We start from the raw sequence: 21,411 nt of genomic DNA on the forward strand, positions 1-21,411 counted from the left end.
TTAAAATGTAAACTAAGTCGATCGAAGTGGTTTGATGTGATTTCTTTACAAGAATAGAGATCCAGGACTCACAATGTCAACAACACAAACACAATAATAGAATTCCCAGGTGGGAAATTTGACAAAAAGAGTATAAAACTATATATATATATATATATAAAATACATCTACAAAGTTACTGAGTAAATATATTACAAATATATAAGTAATTTTCAACTCATATTGAAAAATTAGTTGACAGAAATAATCTCTCAGCTATGAACACTACGTGACTAGTCAACTTTGAGGAATAGGCTCTCAAAAATTAATAATTTATTATTAATAAAAGTTCACCAAAATATTCTTTATATGTATATTTTAATACATTTATAAGTGAATGATGAGATTTTACCAGTCACAATACATTTTATAGAAATTTTAGAGAAATTTGGAGCAAAATCCAGACCACGACACAGATCCACCACCAACAGTAGGGTTGAGCAATTTGGAGAAAATATCGAATTGCAATTTTTCTAGCTAATATTGTGGCCGTGTTTGAAACTTTATATCCAGACCTTTTTTCCTTTTTGCCAAGAAGACCAGTGCATCCATTATTTTTAGACATGAAGCTTGAATGCTGAATGAAGTTGGCCAGACTGGCAGTTCATGACTTTTGAACTCCTATTAAAAACTCCACTTAAAATGTGAATAATAAAATTGAATTAATTAATAATTAAAATTAATTATTAATTTTAATAATTAAAATTGAATAATATACACTATAATTAAAGTCGTACTTTTAAATTATGGTTCTGATACAGAAAAAATTAAGTCAACAGACAACATTTTCGCAACTGTTTTAAACAGTGAAATCTCAACTGCACTCTATTTATATGGAAATATTTTTGTATATTCTAAAAATAAACATTTATCTTAAAAAAATGCATAACAGAGAATAATATGAACTTTACAAAAAAACTGGAATACATTGTATTTGAGATAAGTCTGTCTCAAAGATGCTTTACACTCAGAATGCAATGAACCCACAGCTCTTTCAGTTCTTCTTCATAAGATGACTGTGGCTGACAAAAAATTAACAGGAAACGTGTCAGTAGCCCAGTAACCTACAGAAGTGTGCTGTTAATGCAGATGCTCTGTTACTTTAAAAACATAGAAGTTCCTAAATGGTTCTTCTCTTTGACATAAAGTTCCTATAAAAGCACTTTGTAATAGAACCTTCAAAGGTCTGTGATTGTTGTTCACCAAAATTATTAATATGCTTTTAGTCGATTAGCCACTCGCATTGCAGAGGAAGCATGTAATCAGATTACATTTTAAAGTAAAATTTGACTCCCATTAAAGCACACATGCTTGCTCAATCCTGATAGCAGAATATTTGCTGGAAGGTTTGTCCTGTGGTTACTGGCCACTACTACAGCACATTCATGATTTTTAGTTTTATGAGGAAAACTTTCTACAATGTGGCACCACAGAAGAAATTGTGTATTTGAACACTAGTCAAGCTGACCGGGCGGTTGTGTCTCAGCAACTTCTAAGTGTCAAAAGGATAAGTTTATTCCATACTTCATCACATATGAAGCTGCTTCTCAATGGCGTTCCATGGGAGGGTGTTGAATAGGGGCTGGAGACCCTGGCGTCCCTTTTGTATTCAGATTACTAGTACCCTTTTGATGACCTCTAAATGCTTAATAATCCGCTGTTCAAAACCTGTGCAAATCTTTGGCTGCATTGGTAATTTTACAAAAAGCTGCACCAACATGGAAAATCATATCGCATGATGCTGCTGCTTCTCTGTTCAACTTTTTTTGTGTGCTGTTTTCAGTTAATGTACAACATTTAACATGCTGAGTAATGTCAGCTTGAGAGACTGTGTATGTGATACAGCACAGCTTGAGAGACTGTGTATGTGATACAGCATTTTGAACCATCTACATTACGGAAGTGCGGATTATTGAGATAGTTTGGCTATTTACAGTCGAGTTGCCACAATAAAAATAACTCTGTCTATAATGTTATTTAAAAATTCTGGAAAAAACTAACCAATCCAGAAATATATCCACAAAAATGCCCTTTTGAAGTCACTTCCCTCACCAAATTCTGTGAAACTATCCAATCTTTTGCTTTTCCCCAAATGGAAAGCAGTCTCCTAAACATCACCTGCTGTCTTTTTTTAGAAAAAGAATATCATTGTCACAAGAATACATTCTACTATTTTTTCCACAGCGTAAACAAACTATAAAAATAAATAGATAAACTGTCATCACTTTGTCATTGCCATTCTCTTTCAGAGAACGGTGCAGTTTTTCCTGATTGACTTGTTTAAAGAAAGTACAAAACATGTTTTACTTAGTTAAATGATCAGTAATCCATAAGTAATGGAAAGTAATCAGATGATGTTACTTTAATATAGTAATCTTCTGGATTAGGTTACTGGCTACATTTTTTTACAGAGGACCAATAATCTGAACCAGAACACATTTTTAAAATGGCCCTCCCAACCTTGATTACTGATCAGATACTGCTATTTCTCATGTTACACTTTCAACAAACACAAGAATAGATGCCACTGGAAGTGATGACACTCACACCTATTGATAGTTTGGAAGTTAAATCAAAGAGGAAATACTTAAAACTAGTACTAAATAGCCTAATGTTTTAATGCAGGCAAATCATGATGTTTCACTGACAAGGACAAATTAGATATAGGACAAAATTTACACTGCATCATTACGTCAACATATAAAAATAAAAATAAAAAATATCATTAAACTAATATTAGCTTTCACAGGCTCAATTACAAATATGAAGAGTTCATTTTTCTAACCATACTGTTTAGAGGACAGTGAGAAAAGGTTTAGTTCATGAGGTGAAACAGAAAAGGGTAACGTTTCCGTCTGGTTTCCTGTAAGACAAAGGGGATCTCCAACCAGGCCTGTATTTACACACAGAAAGTTATACCTGTCTCAGGATGCTCTTCAAACCTTCACCTTTACTGACAACTGTATTAATGTATGCACAAAAAAAAAAAACAAAAAAAAAAAACAGATATTCAACACCTAGGTGTCACAAGCTAAAGCTGCTTCCCCCATCAACGCAAAATAGTTGCATACTCTAATTGACTGGAACTCTTTGGAAGGAAGTACTCTCATTTTTTTTATTATCACCTCTGAATCAAGAATGATTATTTTGGAATGGCTTAACTTCCTCAGTAAACATTAACAGAGTCAATGCTTGTGCATGTATGTGCTTTTTTATGCAGATGCAATTAACGGTTTTTCCCCTTAGCATTTCAGGCATATTATTCATTAATTACAGGGACTTCAATGCAAACTAATAGAGCTTTTCTTAGGTCACAGAAGTGTGAAATAAATCTCTGGACTTGCTGACGGGCCCCTGGCTTGGTAAGGGGTTAAACTAGTAATTTTTTTTTTTTTTTCATGTTCTCAAAAAGTAATTAGCAGATTTCACATTTCGGTGTAACAACTAGGGATGTGCATGGTGACTTTTGATATGTGAGTTCCTGCAATACTATGCTTACATGTTGGCACTTGAAAGATATGTCATTTCATGACGACGGTGGTGTGCTGGCATGTAAACGTTGCAATGGCAAAAGCAATACTGGAATAACTGAGGTTTCCAGGTGATGATGTTAGCTACTGATGATAAAAATGAATAGAAAAAAGTAGATCTACCACAGAGTGGCTGTATTGTCTCAAGTCACATGGTAACTTACTTGTAACAAAAAAGTGGTAGAATCCATTATTTTTAATCAGCAGGTAGAGAATCATCTAAAGAACCTCAAATGGCTCAAATATAGTAATAATTATACTTGAGATGTCTAATCTCATGACTCAAACTTAGCGGTAAATGTTTACTAAGAGCCCTATTGAGAGTGTAGGCCTTTAATTCACAGTCCATTAAAATGCATAAAGTATATTTTTAGCAATATAAAAGTCAGGCTATTGCAAAACCTTGCAAACTATCCCCGAATAAGCTCTATGTTCTTAAGAAAAATACAGAAATAATAATAATAATAACAATAATAATAATATTTTAAACAACTGCAAAATATTAATTATTTATGTTGCTGCCAAAGAGACTTTTCCGCAAACGGTCTAGACTAGATTTCTCTAGGGTTGCACCAGTATGGAAATTGTGGGCTGATGCCGGTATCTGCCAAAACCAATTTATGAAACATATAAATTGTAACTAGATCCACCTGTATGACTGTAGGGATGTAACATTTGGCAATATGGCAAAAATATCACATCACAATTCTTCAATACACGTTTCACAATACACAATATACATCATGAAATGTAGCATTTCTGAGATGAAATAAGTTGGGACAGATAAAATGTAACCTGTAATGCCACATTTAAAAATACTATAATAATAAGCCTATAACTACAACAATCTTTACTCAGTGTTTTACAAACTGCACTGCACTAAATCCAATTAAACAGGCCATAATTATGCTCAATTTGCAATAAAACATTTTTTTATTAAAAGTTTAAAAGTTTTCTGTACCGAACGATACCCACAACATGCCCTGAAAAGCTTACTACAATTTATCAGGACAACAATAAAATATCGTCATACTGCACACCCCTAACTTGACTATATGACAGAAAAGAGATATTAGGGAAACCTGATGTTAATAACAGACAAGAATGTGTGCAATGGATAGAGATAAATAAAGATAAATAAGCTTAGACAGATGAGAGCATGACTGTACATTTCTAAAGTAATCATAATCAGCTGTCATCAGACTCAATTCTCTTTCCTAGCATGTATCAAAGATTAGAACCAGTTTGATTCTCCAGGTAAAGAACTTGATTTCAGAGGAGAATAATTTCAGCGCTTGATGAGAGTGTGGAATAAATCAAGGCTTTACAGCTACAGGTTGAGAGATGACAGAGAGAAACATCTGAAACGGTCGTCTCTCATTCCCCTATGAAGCGCTGTGGTGGTTTAAAGGGAAATCACTGAGGGTTAAACCCAGTAAATTAGTACAGGAGCTACTGCTGCCAGATAGAGGACATCTGTGAGGAGAGAGAGAGAGAGAGAGAGAGAGAGAGAGAGAGAGAGAGAGAGAGAGAGAGAGAAGGTGAGAAAAAGAGAGTAAAATAAAAAAGACAGACAGACAGAGAGAGAGAAAGAGAGAGGTAGACAGGGGAGGGAAAGAGAGAGTGGTAGAGGGGATGAGTTGCACAGAGAGAGGTAGGGATATAGGGGTACAGAGAGAAGGGAGAGAGATGGACATAGAGAAGGAGAAAAGGAGAGATGTGGAGAGATAGGGAAAGAAGGGGGGGTTGAGAGGAGGATGGAGAGGGGTGGAGAGAGTCAAAGGGGATGAGGATGAGAGAGAGAGAGAGGAAGAGAGGGAAGAGTGGGGGAGAACAAGAGATAGACAGAAGGAGAGAGGAGGAGGAGAGAGAGAGGGGAGCAGAGACAGGCAAAGACAGAAGGAGAACTGAATGAGAGGTAGATAAAGGTAGTGATAGAGAACCAAAAAGAGGACAGAGAATGTGAGGGAGAGAAAGAGGCAGAACGAAAGAAAGAGAAAGAGTTTCATCAAAAGAAGAGATTAATCTGAAGGTTCTTTGTTGTGCTCTGCTGTTTCTCTGCTTAACCCAAAATCATTTCCCAGAAACAGAAAAAACTGAAACAAACAACGGAAAAATCTTCCCCTACAGGTACACATCTGGATACCGTTCTCAGAACAAAATGAACAGAAAACACTTTTATAGTTTAAAAATACAGAATCATCCCTCTTTCCAATCAATATCAGATGAGTCACCTAAATAGAACACGCCTCTCTGAGTAGCAGCTTCAAGGTTCCTCTAAACACACGATTGATACAAGTGAGCTAACAGACCTGCAGCAGATTTTACCACCTCAGCACAGGGGCCTGATCGATATGAACATCTTGTGAACAATAACGACAATGATTTTCAGAGGCTAAAATCCATAACCATCCACAATAAAATCCACAATAAAATATTATGTGTGTGTTTTATATATAGTTAAACAAGGTGTGGCCCACAGATGTTCAGACTGCACGGAAAAGTGGCCAAGATCAGATTTACTGCCCACATCTGATTTTTTTGTTTTGTTGTTCACATTATATTTTTAACATGACATTAACGGCTTTACAGAAAAACATCGACTTTATAGAAAAAAGTACAAAATATGTTTTATTTCTTTTTAAATTTTACTAACGATGGAAGCCGATCAATAAATAATCTCAGCTTCTCTCGCTTGAAGTCATAGTGAAGAACGCTAGCAAACCAGTGGTGTAACATATACTAGATGCATACTGGATAAAGGCACTTGATCTGTGTAAAGCTCTTTTGCTTCTGTCCGTCTTTATTATGATGGCATTATGATGACATTGTTGTAAGGAGTCCACATGCAAAAATTACGATAAACATCGAGCTGGACTGACGTAAAAGTTGCATGAATTACGACCCAGCTGTTTAGACAGAGGTTCCATGTTGTATTTCAGTACCACATAAGTATTTATTACGGCTACTGTAGCTAACTAACTACACTAACTTGGTGAATGCTTTAGTGCTAATGCTAAAGCTTAAGGCCTTTGAAGACACCATACAGAAAGGACAGTCATACTTTGTCATGTAACATAAATAATAACTTCTGAACAGATTCCAAGGCATGACAAGCATGTGTGATATAAGCCATAATGCTGTGTTTATGTACTTGTGGGGCACTGCTCTGCAGTATCAGTAAGCACAGTTCTGCACTACCATAGCAGCTTCCACTCATGTCTACATGAACACCAATTTCAACTCTGATGAGCAGTCTCAGTATTTGAGTGGTCTGGATGTGTCGACGCATAGAATTCACCAAACTAGTACAAACTATGCCCTCAGAGGAGGAGAAAAGATTTGGACAATCGTTCACCCTGTCCTAACTACAGATTTAAAGAAAGTTTCATGCAGCTGAAACATAAATGGTCATAAATTCAATGTTAAACAATAAATAAGCAACAATTTTCAATAAGCATTTGCTATTTGATTAAGTGAACTTTTCATTCAAGCTGTGCAATGTTTTGAAACTTTGCATGAGGGCAACTGGTTCTGATAGACAGGCCTACTAAACAATGAAGCATACAGCTAAAAATAGTGGCGTTCAGAAGGACTTTTCCGGGAGACGATAACACATCTACAACAATGTACTACATCAAAAGCAAATTTGTGCAAGTGATAAGACAAACAACTATTTTCTTGTTCTCCAAAACAAAGTGTAGTGGTGTGAGGAAATCACACATGGGTGTGCAAAATTACAGAGGACGAAGTGGTGGATGGCTTTTGAGAACTACTGATGTACACCGAGTCAAAGCAAGTCTTGGTCATGGCATTTATGTTCCTTTTAACTTGGCTTAGTGATGAGAGGTAAACATACCTTTAAAACTTTGGAATATAGACATTCAGTTCATATCTTGAACAAATTACAGTTTAAACAAAACTCACCTCTTATGTAGGGTATGTTTAATACAGCTTCACTGCATTTACTTCATATACATGCTGATGTCTGGTCACTACTTTTCAGTACTACATTTCGTGGACCATACAAGAAAAACTTTAACACAGCATTCAACTGATGTGCGCACTCGTAAGTGTGTGTACATCAAGCATTTCACAACAGCTTCAAATGAAACTCAGTGTGTCTGGTTTTATTACTGATATTTTGGCTGCTATGTCCTTAATTTCAGGCTTGGTCATTAATGATTAATCATCAGCTAATGACAGGTAGTTATCGTCAAAAAGAATGTGCCAAAATTTGTGGCCCTATTTCCAACAGCAACAATATGATCAAAACCAAACATTCCACCTCACACTTTAACATTGGTCCAAAAGGAAAGCTCTACAAGTAAGAGGATTCCTTCTCATTAAGGTCAGTCCAATGTCAATCCCAAAAAGTCTTTCCACTGCACACCCCTTCCACACGGTCACAAAGACTCCAATCTACTGCAGAGAATAAAGCTGAGGGTGAGGATACATTGATACAGAACTCACTTCTCCAAACAATTAAATAAGCTAAGGCTAAACAAGATCATTGTGTGAGAAGGGAAGGCTTTTATTCAGAACAGCACTGTTTCAAGAATACAGAACTTACTCTAGATGCCCTGCACTAGATGCACATGACACTCACTTAAAAAGTGAATAAAACAGAAAACAAATTCCTTTTTTATGTCAAAGATATTTGTATTTAAAAACAAGCTAAAAAACCTAATCTCACTTATAAATCTCTGTGAACAATAAATTAAAAACCTTCACACTAGAGATGCACCAAAATGGGAATTATGGGCCGATATCTGATATTTTTCATGGGCATATCTGCAGATGCTACTTTATTAACATTTATAAGATGTAGAAACTGGGACTACATCTGCCTGGATCAGCATTATGGATAAATATATAATTTATGTATATCAGATTACAAACGCAGGCAAAGTAATAAAATGTAGATATTTTAGTCCAGCACCCCAGCCTCACCTAAAAATTCACATCAAACATGGGTTTAAAATCAGCCAAATGTAATCAGTAATCAGTCTGACTGTGATATTTGTCTGGGGTACCATATCAAAAAAAGCTATTCCAGTTTCTCTTTCCCTACGTTTTTCTGGTGTCCATGCATGATTAGACAGGAGCCTGTGGACTCTACCTATAACACTATACTGTGAATGTATTACCACAAATGCTTCCTTCTGGAAAATTAGTCCCATCTAAGAAAGAACAATCATAAGTATAAATAATTCTATTTACAATTTTAAAGCTTCATTTACAAATACTTTTAAAGAAGCTCTTTAAAAACACGTGCCGTACATGAACATTTATTAAATTGCATAATGCTAAAGTTCAGCAGCACCACATCTATGCTGATGCTTAATCTTCTAGGAGAACATCATCATCATCATCATCATCATTAATAACTGAATCAAATATAGGCAACCACTACAACATTGCACGCGCAGCAGCTTAACCCTCCCATTGTCTGTGATCCTATTCAACATCTCTAAATAAATTGTAATTATAGTCATTTTCATGAGGTTTAAATTCCTGGGGTCAAATCTACTCCAAGGACAAAAGACATTAGTATTTTTAAAGATAACAGGAGTGTTCAACTGTCTTCACTCATGAAAAGCTAACAGTGTTATATGTTTCCCAAAGCCACTTTAGCTGGATGCTACTTGTGCATACCCAGTTTACCAGTACCTTCAGATGGTGTCCACAGTTAAATAACTGTCCATTATTTCTGGTTTTATGATAAAATGTCAGGAATCTATGAGTGTTTTAGAATTCTGTTGGAGTCTAAAGCAATTATAAAAGACAAAGATATGCTAAACACTAAAAAAGATATAACAAGTAATAAAAAAGGAAACAAATACCAACAAAACAAATTAATTCCAGGCTATTCGAAGTACTCACATCAGTCCTAGTAATACTGTTTCTTTTTTGGGTCTTATAGTACAGGATATAGCCCTATTTGGACTGGATTAGTTCAACAGTGGGACATCTGTTTTAAAAAATGTTGTTTATATATATATATATATATATATATATATATCTCACCTGTCTAGATGGCAATAAAATTACAACAGGAGGCACAAGTTTTGGGCTGTAATTTCTATGAACCTGGATGTTCACATCACACTTGGTCATACAATCACACTCTAAAATAATACTGTGCATATGAATAATGGTTTGATTATATTGTGTACCTGTGTGTGAATGTAAAGTGCTTTATACCTGTAGCTGCCAATATAATTGCCCATCTAATCAGCCTGTGACAGACATTTTTTTTGCTCTGTTCCTAATGCTCTCCTGGTGAAGAGACAAATAGAGACGAAGTTCTACCACCAAGATCAAGTGATTGGCTGAAAGACTTCCCAAGCCTCGCTTTACAAACTGGATAAAGTTTAATATATATACTACACTAAACACAGTAGCAGCAGCAATTAAAAAAAATCTTTTTATAAATGCAATGCAATATCTGCAGGGAAAATCCACCAAAGTCATATAGATTTGTTTCCAGATGGGACTAAATTCATCGAGCTACAGAGGTTTTTTTTTACTGTAAATGTGCATTACGAATGGCAACGTCAACTTAGTCATGGGATCTGTATCTGTTGTAATGTAGGTTAAAAATGACTGGTCTACATACACATATATAGTTTGACAAATGCAGATTTTTCTAATGAGTGACAGTGCTGATTTTATGCTTGCCAGTTAATCACTTATTGCTTGAGTAATGATGCTTGGTTATCAGTCAAAAGCATTTCTAAAAATTGGCATCCCTAATTTGGAAATGTGGTAGGCCAAGATTAAACTGAAAGATGCTGGAGTGTTCCTTTGATGAGATGCTTTTAAAATCAGAAATGATGTTTGGGACTTTTGCACAACCAAGATGCGAAAGATAACATTAAAATTCATAGATTTCAGCTTTGGCACAGTTTAACCTCTCTTTCAATTAGCCTCAGGCTATACAGGTTCTACCTTCAGATCTTTTTCTCAGCGCTTTGATTTACGTATCTACTCAAGGCAAAGTGTTGCATGCAGATCTGTGGCCAAAGACTAGCATTTCAACAAGGCAAAGAGCTTAAACCATGTCATCAGCGGTCCAGAGAGTAACAAAACATCAACTCTACAAATCAAAGTCCATTAAAGAGCAGGGATTGGTCTTTTGCATTTTACTGTCACGCAACATCAGCAGCATTTCATGTAGAAAAGCATTTAGAAACTATGCACAGAACTTAATAAAAGCACAGGCTAGATTGTCCTCACTCCTGTCCCCATATGGCTCGGCCTGTTATAGACACAAGCCTAAATGTGTATCAAGGACAAACAGTAGGTCAAAGTGAAGGACACTGAATACTACAAACAGAGCTGGTGGACTGCACTGAAAAAGCCTTATTCAAATAAATAAGAAGAAAGCAAGAAGCAAAAAAGCCAGGCACAGTCCAAGCCTACGAGCACAGCGTACACACATATGTTAACGCACACACACACACACACATACACACACCTACACCAACTATTTATACATAACATTTGAAACAGTGTAGGAGAGCTTCCTCCTCCAAGCTGTACACTGTTAGACGGTATAAAGTTTCAATATCCTGCATAGCTCCTAATGAACCGGGGCTTTCTCCGTCACCTGCTCTGTGCTAAAACAAGTTGTGAGAATGAGTACATAATAAACTAGCTCAATCTCATGCATTAGCTGCTACTTATCACCTGTTTCAGCAAAGTGGCATTTTCCGTTTCAAAACAGTTTCACATAGCATCATTTAGCACTGCAACTGCAAACTCACACTCACAAACTATTTAATACAGCAGCAGGACACTCATAATAACACGCATGAGAGAGACAATGTAATAAAGTATTGCAATATTTTGTATGTAGTGATCCACCAATATTTGCCATGTGGACCATAATCAATACCTGATACTCATGTACATATTTACTGATACTGATGCATAAACATTTCTGAAACTGGGACTGAATCATCAGATTAACATTACAGACAAATATAACATTTAGTTATGTAGGGTTACAGATGAAGTAAAATGAATAAAATGCTGACAGTTTGACTCTTCCGGAGCACAACAAACACATCAGCAAATATTGCTTTAAAACAGTGGGCAAGTACAACAATCTGTTCCAGGCAAACTGTAAAAGCATAAAAACAGCTAGCAAGTAAGATGTCTAGTAAGCCTGTTTCGCCACTTAAGGCTTAATCACAATTATTTATCTCACAAATATCCATCACTAAAGTTTCATGATCATGACAGCTGTAGTAGTAAGCCCATTTTAATTGGAAGACAAAAACACGGTGTAAGGTTCAGGAACACCACCACTGCACCATAAAGAGTCTTTGGTCGAGACGCCTACTTTCACCTACAACTGTAAATCGTTCTGGGTCTAGTTAGAATATCTATTACATATAAAAAAGTTAAGCTTTTTCATAAAAGAATCTATATGATCATAAGGATAAAGGTATTTTTAATGCTGCTTTTGCTACTTTGTCTACAAATTGACTTTGTACAATTTAATGTTTTAACGGAGAAAGTTTGTACACTACACTGTGCACACCTCTTTGAAATAAAACTGAACTAATGCAAGTGTGCTGTTGAGGACCTGAACGAGAAGGCAGAGACAGCATGGTCTAACTTCTGACTAAGATAGCTCATCTAGCTGATGCTTGCTAGGTCCAGATACTGTGAAAATATACACTCACCGGTCACTTTATTAGGTACACTTGCTCGTAGGTTAAAGTTTGCTAAAGGTTGGACCTCCTTTTGTCTTCAAAACTGCCTTAACTCTTCGTGGCACACTTTCAACAAGGTGTTGGAAACATTCCTCAGAGATTTTGGTTGGTTATTTGAGTTACTGTTGCCTTTCTATCATCTCAAACCAGTCTGTCCATTCTCCTCTGACCTCTCACATCAACAAGGCATTTTCGTCCACACAACTGCCACTCACTGGATATTTTCTCTTTTTCGGACCGTTCTCTGTAAACCCTAGAGATGGTTGTGCATGAAAATCCCAGTAGATCAGAAGTTTCTGGAATACTCAGACCAGCCCGTCTGGCACCAACAACCATGCCACGTTCAAAATCACTTAAATCACCTTTCTTCCCCATTCTGACGCTTGGTTTACACTTCAGCAAGTTGTCTTGACCACCTCTACATGCCTAAATGCATTGAGTTGCGGCCATGTGATTGGCTGATTAGTTATTAGTGTTAACTAGCAATTCAACAATAACAATAGCAATTCAATTAATAAAGTGGCCATTGAGTATATTTCTCTTACAAACTAACATGTAAATACATTGTTCACTGAGGAGAAAATATCTTACATAAGACGACGAATCCTCAACAGCACCCAGCACCAGAAAACTGGTAGGTTTAGCCAACATCAGAGGAGGCATCCTCCACTAATCATCTAACACAAAAATTCCTGATTTGATGCAGAACCTTCCTGAAAATGGTTCTACACAGCAACATTTTTATTCTTATAATGCCAAGTGTATAACAATAGAAGGACCCTTTCAGGTGCTGTATAGAACTATTTTCAAGAAGGTTCTACAAACAACCATATATAACACATTCTGCATCAATCTGAAGAACCTTTTCACCATGCAAAGAACCATTTAAGCATAAAATGGTTCTATTTAGAAAACATGGTTCTGAACACCATTCCCATTACTAAAGAACCCTTGAAGATCCATCCTTTTTAAGTGCGTATCACTGAAAACAGCAAGTCCTCAGCCCTACGCTACTCTCAGCTGAAGTACTTTGGACATTTTTCTCTTACCTGTAGACAACCATGCTCATTTATCTTTATGGACACCTCAATATAAAAATCAGTCACATCTATAATTTGCAGGCAAAAATCATAGTATATCACAATGGCTCATATCACAGCACTTATTATAAATCTTTAATTAAATTGTTCTGTGATAATACTGTCACTTCTACCAGCACTGTCCACAACATGTAAGTGGTGGAAAGGACACTCAAACTCTACCTAGATAGCTACATATTAAGTGTGTATGCACAAATATCCATCATTTTATGTATATCTGATGTTGAGGTCAAAACATAAACATTTAAAATTGAAGACATCCTGCCTGGATTAGAAATACAGTAAGGAGTAAACTGCATACATTTTAGCACAATAATTCAGCACAATAGAGCACATTCTGCTCTTCCAGAGCACAATAAATACATCAGTAAATACAGGTTTAAAGCATTGGTCAATTCTAAACATCTGTCTTATGCCGACAGTATTATTAAAGCAATAACCTTCTGATACTGACATGTTACTAATAGTATTATGCATTCCAATAAATAAGTCAAATTACAAATTCTGCCCAACAGGTTTTCTGTACTCCATCCTGAAGCTACACATCAGCTAGTAAACCAGTATCATCACCACACACACACACACACACACACCATAAATGACCACACACACATTACACATTGACACTGCCATCACCTTTAATTACATGGACACAAAACACAGAAACGGATTCGCGTCTCCTCATCAGGCCTTATAACATTTACATTATAATGCTTGATTTTCTCTTAGGAACAGTGCAGAGAGCGAGCGAGAGAGATGGTGAGTGAGGCGAGCGAGCGAGCGAGCGGGCGGGAGGGTGAGACAGAGAGTGAGAGAGAGGGTGAGTGAGGCGAGAGTGAGCGAGCGTGCGCGCGCGCGAGAGAGAGAGGCGACAGCGAGCTAGAGTGAAGCAGTGAGAGGGAGGGAGAGAGAGACGAAAGTGAGTGAGTGAGCGAGCGAGTGCGCGCGAGGAGCGAGCGAGAGAGAGAGCGAGAGAGAGAGCCATGGAGCATTCTAGCAAGAAGTAGGACTGTTAGCTTAGCTCAGCTAGCTAGCTGATGCCGCCTTATCACATGCACATTTATCACCAAAACACCACAACAAAAATATATTCGCAAGCGAACGAACATACATGTGTCTGAATACTTAGCCGCACGGTCTCTTTATTTTTACAAAACTTCTCTTAAAGAGCCAGAAACTTGGCTATTCCCCTGAGGAGAGGCAGCTGTGGACAGCGCTCCCTCGCTCGCTCCCTCGCTCGCTCCCTCCCTCCCTCGCTCGCTCTCTCTCTCTCTCTCTGTCATTGACTCCTAGTTCTTGCACTCAGATACTGCTTTTATTCTAACTATGAAACATCTGTCTGTCTGACACTTTAACCATAAGATGAGAGTTCTAATTTACCAAACGTTCACTCTCCCTCTCCTTGTCTGTCTTTCTATCTATCTCTTTCTCTCTCTCTACCTCTCACTCCCTCTCTTAACATCAACAATAACATGTTACAGCTATCGCTGCCCAACAACAACCGTAGAAGCCAAGGCGGCTTCAATGTTCACTTCTGCCTCCTAAAGAAAGCTTTCAGGGCTCTAGCTAAAGTCTACCCGCTGTTAGCGAACATCGCAGCCACTCATACGGGCACAGCACAGACTCTGAGCTGACAATCTGAGTGGAAATCGGAGCGCAGCGCTTTACCTTCAGTTCCGCACTCTCCGCCATCTTGTAGTTCCTAGCGCAGGCGTGACGTACGCCGGTCACGTGGCTTGGGGACGCGCGGCGCCATTGCGTCATCGCGTACGTCTTCGCATGTACCCGCCCACCGTGATGGGAATCAATTAACCACCAATTATGCCATTTATAACTGTTTTCATATAAGTGGAGCGGATCGTGCCTCCGGCCGGAGAGTAGGGGAGTATCAACGGACTATAAAGGAGTATAAAGTATATAAAGTATAAAGTATCCCACACTCAAATACAAGCACTGTTTGAGGAATTAATGCCCAACTTACTACCAGCATACACACTTACAAAAGATGTTTCTTCAAGGGTTCTTTAATAAAGGCAATGGTTCCTATGTAGAACCATGAGTTCTATAGGCTGGCTAAATAATAATGAAATATGGTTCACTCAGATGTGATGGCAAACATGCAGTTGTCCTTTAGACTGTGTCAAATTTTAGCAATGACATGCTTGTTCACATGTAAGTAGATTACAGGCATGGTTCAGTGCTTGATTCAGTCAGAGTGCAGCACTCAACTAGCAGGCTCATCATCATCATCATCATCATCATTACCGTTAACCGCTTAGTCCAGATAGGGTCACGGTAGCAGCTGGGAAAGCAGAGAATCCCAGATGGCCATGTCCCCCACAACTTCCTCCAGCTCAAGCCCGGGGACCTCAAGCCGCTCCCAGGCCAACTTGGAGAAATAATCCCTCCAGCGGGTCCTAGGATGACCCTGCGGTCTTGTCCCAGTAGGCCATGCCTGGTACACCCCCACTGGGATACATCCAGGGGACATCCGTATCAGATGCCCGAACCACCTCAGCTGGCTCCTCTCAATGCGAAGGAGTAGCAGCTCTACTCCGAGCTCCTCCCGGATGGCCAAGCTCCTCACCCTATCAAATAGAGTGTAGCCCATCACCCTGCAAAAAAGCTAATTTCTGTCACTTGTATTCGCAATCTCATTCTTTCAGTCATTTCCCACAGCTCATGACCATAGGTGAGGGTTGAGATGGCTCAGCTCCCTCTTCACCACCACAGTCTTGTACAGTCTCAGCATGCAACCGATCTCACAATCCCTCTTCCCATCACTCGTGAACAAGACCCAGAGTTTGCAACATTGTCTGCAAATAGCAGAGACGCCACCCTCCGGCCTCCACACATAATACCCTCCTGACCCCGGCTACGCCTTGACACCCTGTCTATATATCATGAACAGGGGTGGAGACAGGGCACAACCCTGGCGAAGTCCAATGCTAACACTGAAAATATACGAACACAGCTCTCACTCCGGAAGTACAGAGATTGAATGGCCCAGAGTAGTAGGCCCAGCACTCCATATTACTGGAGGACCTCCCACAAGATACACATATAGATTGGGTTGGCAAACTCCCATGCCCCCTCAACAATCCTTGTGAGGATGAAAAGCTGGTCCATTGTTTCACGGCCGGGACAGAATCCACATTGTTCCTCCTCAATCTGAGGTTCAACTATCAGTCAAAGTTTCCTTTCCAGCACCTTGGCATAGACTTTCCCAGGGAGGTTGAGCAGTGTGATACTCCTGTAGTTGGCACACACCATTCAGTCCCCTTTCTTAAAAATAAGGACCACCATCCCGGTCTTCCAGTCTGAGGGTACTGTTCCCGAGTTCCATACAATATTGCAGAAGCGTGTTAGCCACGACAGCCCCACAATATCCAGAGCCTTAAGCATCTCTGGATGAATCTCATCTATTCCTGGTGCCTTGCCACTGAAGAGCTTGCCAACTACCTCAGTGCCCTCCACCAGGGAAATGGTGCTTGACATGCCAGAAGCCTTTGGCCCTGACTCCCGGATTAAGGAGATCCTCAAAGTTCTAGAAAGTGTCTAGAACCTCCTCGAAACTAATTGAAAATCTTTTTCCATGGCTTAACCAAACTCCTCCCACGCCCTGGATTTTGCTTCTGCCACTGTTGCTGCCACCACCTTTTTTGCCTGTTGGTACCTATCCGCTGAGTCGGGAGTCCTTCGGGCCATCCAGACCCTAAAGGCTTCTTTCTTCAGCTTGACGGCCTCCCTCACCACCGGTGTCCACCAGGGGGTTCTTGGGTTACTGCCCTGACAGACACCCACAAGCTTCTGTCCACAGCTTCGCCTGGCAGCTTCCACACTGGAGGTTTTGAACAGGGTCTATTCAGACTCCATGTCCCCTACCTCCTCCGGGACTTGAGAAAAGCTCTCCTGGAGGTGGGAGTTAAAATCACTCTGAACAGGGGCCTCCGACAATCATTCCCAGCACACTCTCACTATTCACTTGAGCCTACCGGGTCTGACCATCAGTTTTCCCTGCTATCTGATGTGACTTACCACCAGATGGTGATCAGTTGACAGCTCAGCACCTCAAGGAGCTCCAGTCAAATGTACACTTATGAACATCATTATGTTCGAACTTGGTGTTTGTTATGGACAATCCATGCCTGACACAGAAGTCCAATAACAATTCACCATTTGGCTTTAGATTGGGCAGGCCGTTCTTCCCAATCACACCTCTCTAGGTCTCCCAGTCATTGCCAACATGAGTGTTGAAGTCTCCCAGTAAGACAATGGAGTCTGTAGGCGGGACCCTTTCCAGAACCCCGCCCACTCGCTCCAAGAAGGCCAAATACTCCGACCTGTTGTTTTGTGCATAAGCACAGACAACAGTCAGAGTTTTCCTCTCTGCGATTTAAATTTGCATTAAAGCTACCCTCTCATCCACTGTGACACACTCCAACTGCATGGCCGCCACCCAGGGACTCGTGACTATCCCCACACCCGCCCGGCATCTCTCACCCTGTGCAACCCCTGAGTAGGACAGAGACCAACCTCTATCCAGGAGCTCTAGAGGCAACACTGTGGGTGCACCAGCTAAACCTGGCAGGTAACAGATGAGTTGAATCAGGTTTGTTTGAGAAGGTAAATCACCAAACTGGACAATGTCCATCCAGGACCCAGTTGCGCACCCCTAGGCTAGCCAATGAGAGTGCATGACACAATTAGTAAGTTTGTGTCAACGAGCCAATTAAATTACAGCATTTAATTAGCCAATCAGATAGGAGCATTCATCTAACTAATGGAAAGCAGCATTCACCTTGCCAACCAGAACACTGCATTCATCTAGCCATTCAGAGTGCAGGATTCAACTGGCTAACCAGCATACAGGTTTAAAGTAGCAGATCACAACCTCTTGTTTAACTAGCCACTCAGTGTATAGGATTCACCAATCAGAACCTGGTGTTCAACTGACCAATCAGATTATATGATTCAATCCATTTGAGTGGGTAAATAAATAAGTTTGTAGCACACACCTACACATGTTCAAGCTTCATGGACCTACATTCAGATTAAACACCTCTCACTGCCCCATGTGGCTTTTAATAAAACTCCTTGTGTTCTCTGAGAAAAGACAGAGAAAGAATTAATTCATGGACTGAAACACAACCCATTGTTTCACTAAGCACCAACTCGCATAATTACTCCTACAACAGGATCCATCACGTATCTGTTGCTAGGGCTCTGAGCAATGGAAATGAGGTAGTAACTTCCTTTTGGGCATCAAACATGAAGATGAACATGAAAGTCATGGGAAAGACACGGAGCAAAGATTTGATTGTGTACTTCGAGATACATCCACTAGATGGCAGCATTGGATTTAGAGTAAACAGTATTAAATCAGCGGCCCATAAAATCTGTTAAAAGCTCTGTAGACCTCATAATACAGTAATGCGTATACGTTATAAGGACAAAAATATTGGAACACCTACAATGTACACCTAGAGGAGCTTTTATGACATCCCATTTTAAATCCATGGGCCTATGAACTTGGTCCCCCCCTTTGCAGTTATGACAGCTTCCACACTTCAGGGAAGGTTGTTACAAGATTTTGAAAGGTGTCTGTGGGAATTGGTGCCCATTCTTCCAGAAGAGCAATTGTGAGGTCAGACACAGATGTTGGACGAGAGGGCCTGGCTCGCTGCCCCCATTCCAGGTCTTCCTCAAACACATTCAATTTGGTTGAGGTAAGGGCTCTGTGCAGGCCAGTCAAGTTCTTCAACATCAAACTCACCCCACCATGCCTTTATAGATCCCAGCCATGCTGGATCAGAAAAGGGGCTCCTTACTCAAACTGGTCCCAGTTTGGATGCGTACAGTTGTCTAAAATGTCTTGGTTTGCTGAAGCATTAAGATTTCCCTTCACTCCTGAAAAACAATGCCATAGCATTATCACTCATCCACCAAATGTCATAGTCAGCACAATGCAGTCAGGCAGGTAATGTTCTCCTGGCATTCATCAAATCCAGACAACATCATACTGCCAGATAGAGAAGTATGATTTGTCAATCCACAGAACATGTTTCCTCTGCTCCAGAGTCTAGTGGTGGCATGCTTTACACCACTCCATCCGACACTTGGTATTGTGCTTGGTGATATAAGGCATGCAGGTGCTCAGCCATGAAAACGCATGCCATGAAGCTCTAGCACATGTGCTGGTGTTAATGCCAGAGGATGTATGAAAGTTATTGAGTCAGTAGTGCGTTGGTGACTTTTATGCCCTATGTTCCTCAGCACCCGACAACCCGCTCTGTAACTTCACGTGGTTTGCCATTTCATGGCTGAGTTGCTTTAGTTTCTAAACGTTTCCACTTTTCAATAATGCAACTTACAGCTAATCATGGAATATTCAGGAAGAAAGAAACATTACAAACACTGACTTGTTGCAATCGCGGCATCCTATTACAGTAACACCCTCAACACCAGTGATCTCTTTAGAACGACCCATTCTTTCACAAATGTTTGTAAAGGCAGACTGCATGGCTAGGTGTTTGATTTTACAGTTCTGTGGCTTTGAGACTGAATTCAATGATTAAATGGGGTGTCACAATACTTTTGTCCATATAGTGTATCAGATTTTTTTTGGCTGTAGAGTCTTTCCTTTTCAAAGCATTATTTCTCTCAAATTGCATGCATATGTACAAATATGTGTTGCCTGTGCAGTGTTACTAATCAGCTTTCGTTAGTGAGATTTAGCAGAACTGCCTGAGGAATGTGCTGTTCAAGCTCACCTGAGACTGCAAAGAATCGGAATCCATCCATCCATCCCTCCATCCCTCCATCCATTCATCCATCCCTCCATCCATCCCTCCATCCATTTTCTAAGCTGCTTCTCCCTCAGGGTCGCAGGAGGGTGCTGGAGCCTATCCCAGCAGTCATCGGGTGGGAGGCAGGAAACACCCTGGACAGGTCGCCAGTCCATCGCAGAGATTCGGAATCCATGTTTATTAAATTTCATCACCAGCACGCTTAATTTTGACTGTGGTATTAGATGATAACCAATTCTACAATTACAGACTGTAGTTCGTTTGTTTCTCTGCATAGTTTACTAGGCCACCTTCGTTTCATTCATCAATGATCAAACCCCCAGGGAACCACCACAGTGCAGGTGTTATGTAGGTGGTGGATCATTCTCAGCACTGCAGTTTCAATTCAGTTCAATTCAAGTTTATTTGTATAGCGCTTTTTAAAACGATGTTGTCACAAAGCAGCTTTACAGAACTTTGAAAACATATAGTTACAACATATATCCTCCAGTGAGCAAGCCAGAGGCAAAGGTGGCAAGAAAAAGCTCCCTCAGACTGCAGGAAGAAACCTTGGAAGGAACCAAGACTCACAAGGGGAGACCCATCCTCCTCTGTTCAAACAGTATTTACAATTTTATAAGCTAAAAACCAAATAAAAGCTAAGAGGATCTCTGTTTGAAGACTGGATGGTAAAGCTTTAGAAACTGCACTGGTAGAGGCAGAGTCTTTATGAAAAGTGGGAGTGAGCTGAAACAGCCTCATCCTATCTCAATGCTGGTAGATCTGCATTCATCTGCCATCCAGTGTAACAATGTAACTGAGGGTGTTGCAGTTGGCACAAATGAACAGGAGATAGGGTTGGTGATGGTGAGGAGGAGGCCCTGATGGCCAGTCTTTCAACAGTGTTCAGCAGGATGGGAGGGCAGTCATTATCTCAGGAAGTGTAAAGAGACAAAATTAGTTCTGCTCAGGAGTATGACTAGGAAATATGAAGAAAAAAAATTTTTTTTTTCAGAGTGTGGCTGGTGACTCTGGCAGATCTAACTATAACGGCATAAACTAAAAGGAGAGAACCAGAAGGTAACATAGATATGAGAGTACCCTGAGACACTGGGATCCCCCCACTCCACCATCAACAAACCTATGTGATTGCGTGAAGTGGTGGGTCAACAGCACCAACATCTCAGTTTACCATAAGCCTCTGTGTCCATGAACCCCTGGATCT

At 39.8% G+C, this 21,411-nt stretch overlaps 1 protein-coding gene across 1 annotated transcript in view; it reads right to left on the reverse strand.

Annotated features, from left to right (window-relative positions):
- The window catches only part of pias1a (protein inhibitor of activated STAT, 1a), a 68,800-nt gene extending 53,666 nt beyond the window's left edge, over window positions 1-15,134 (reverse strand). The window contains exon 1 of the mRNA XM_017703565.2: window positions 15,067-15,134. Coding sequence (XP_017559054.1) covers window positions 15,067-15,090 — 24 coding nt within the window. The 5' untranslated portion in view covers window positions 15,091-15,134. The remainder of the gene's footprint in view (window positions 1-15,066) is intronic.
- Window positions 15,135-21,411: the final 6,277 nt, after the last annotated feature.

The sequence above is a fragment of the Pygocentrus nattereri genome, chromosome 25, assembly GCF_015220715.1.
Source record: "Pygocentrus nattereri isolate fPygNat1 chromosome 25, fPygNat1.pri, whole genome shotgun sequence".
NCBI lineage: Eukaryota > Metazoa > Chordata > Actinopteri > Characiformes > Serrasalmidae > Pygocentrus > Pygocentrus nattereri.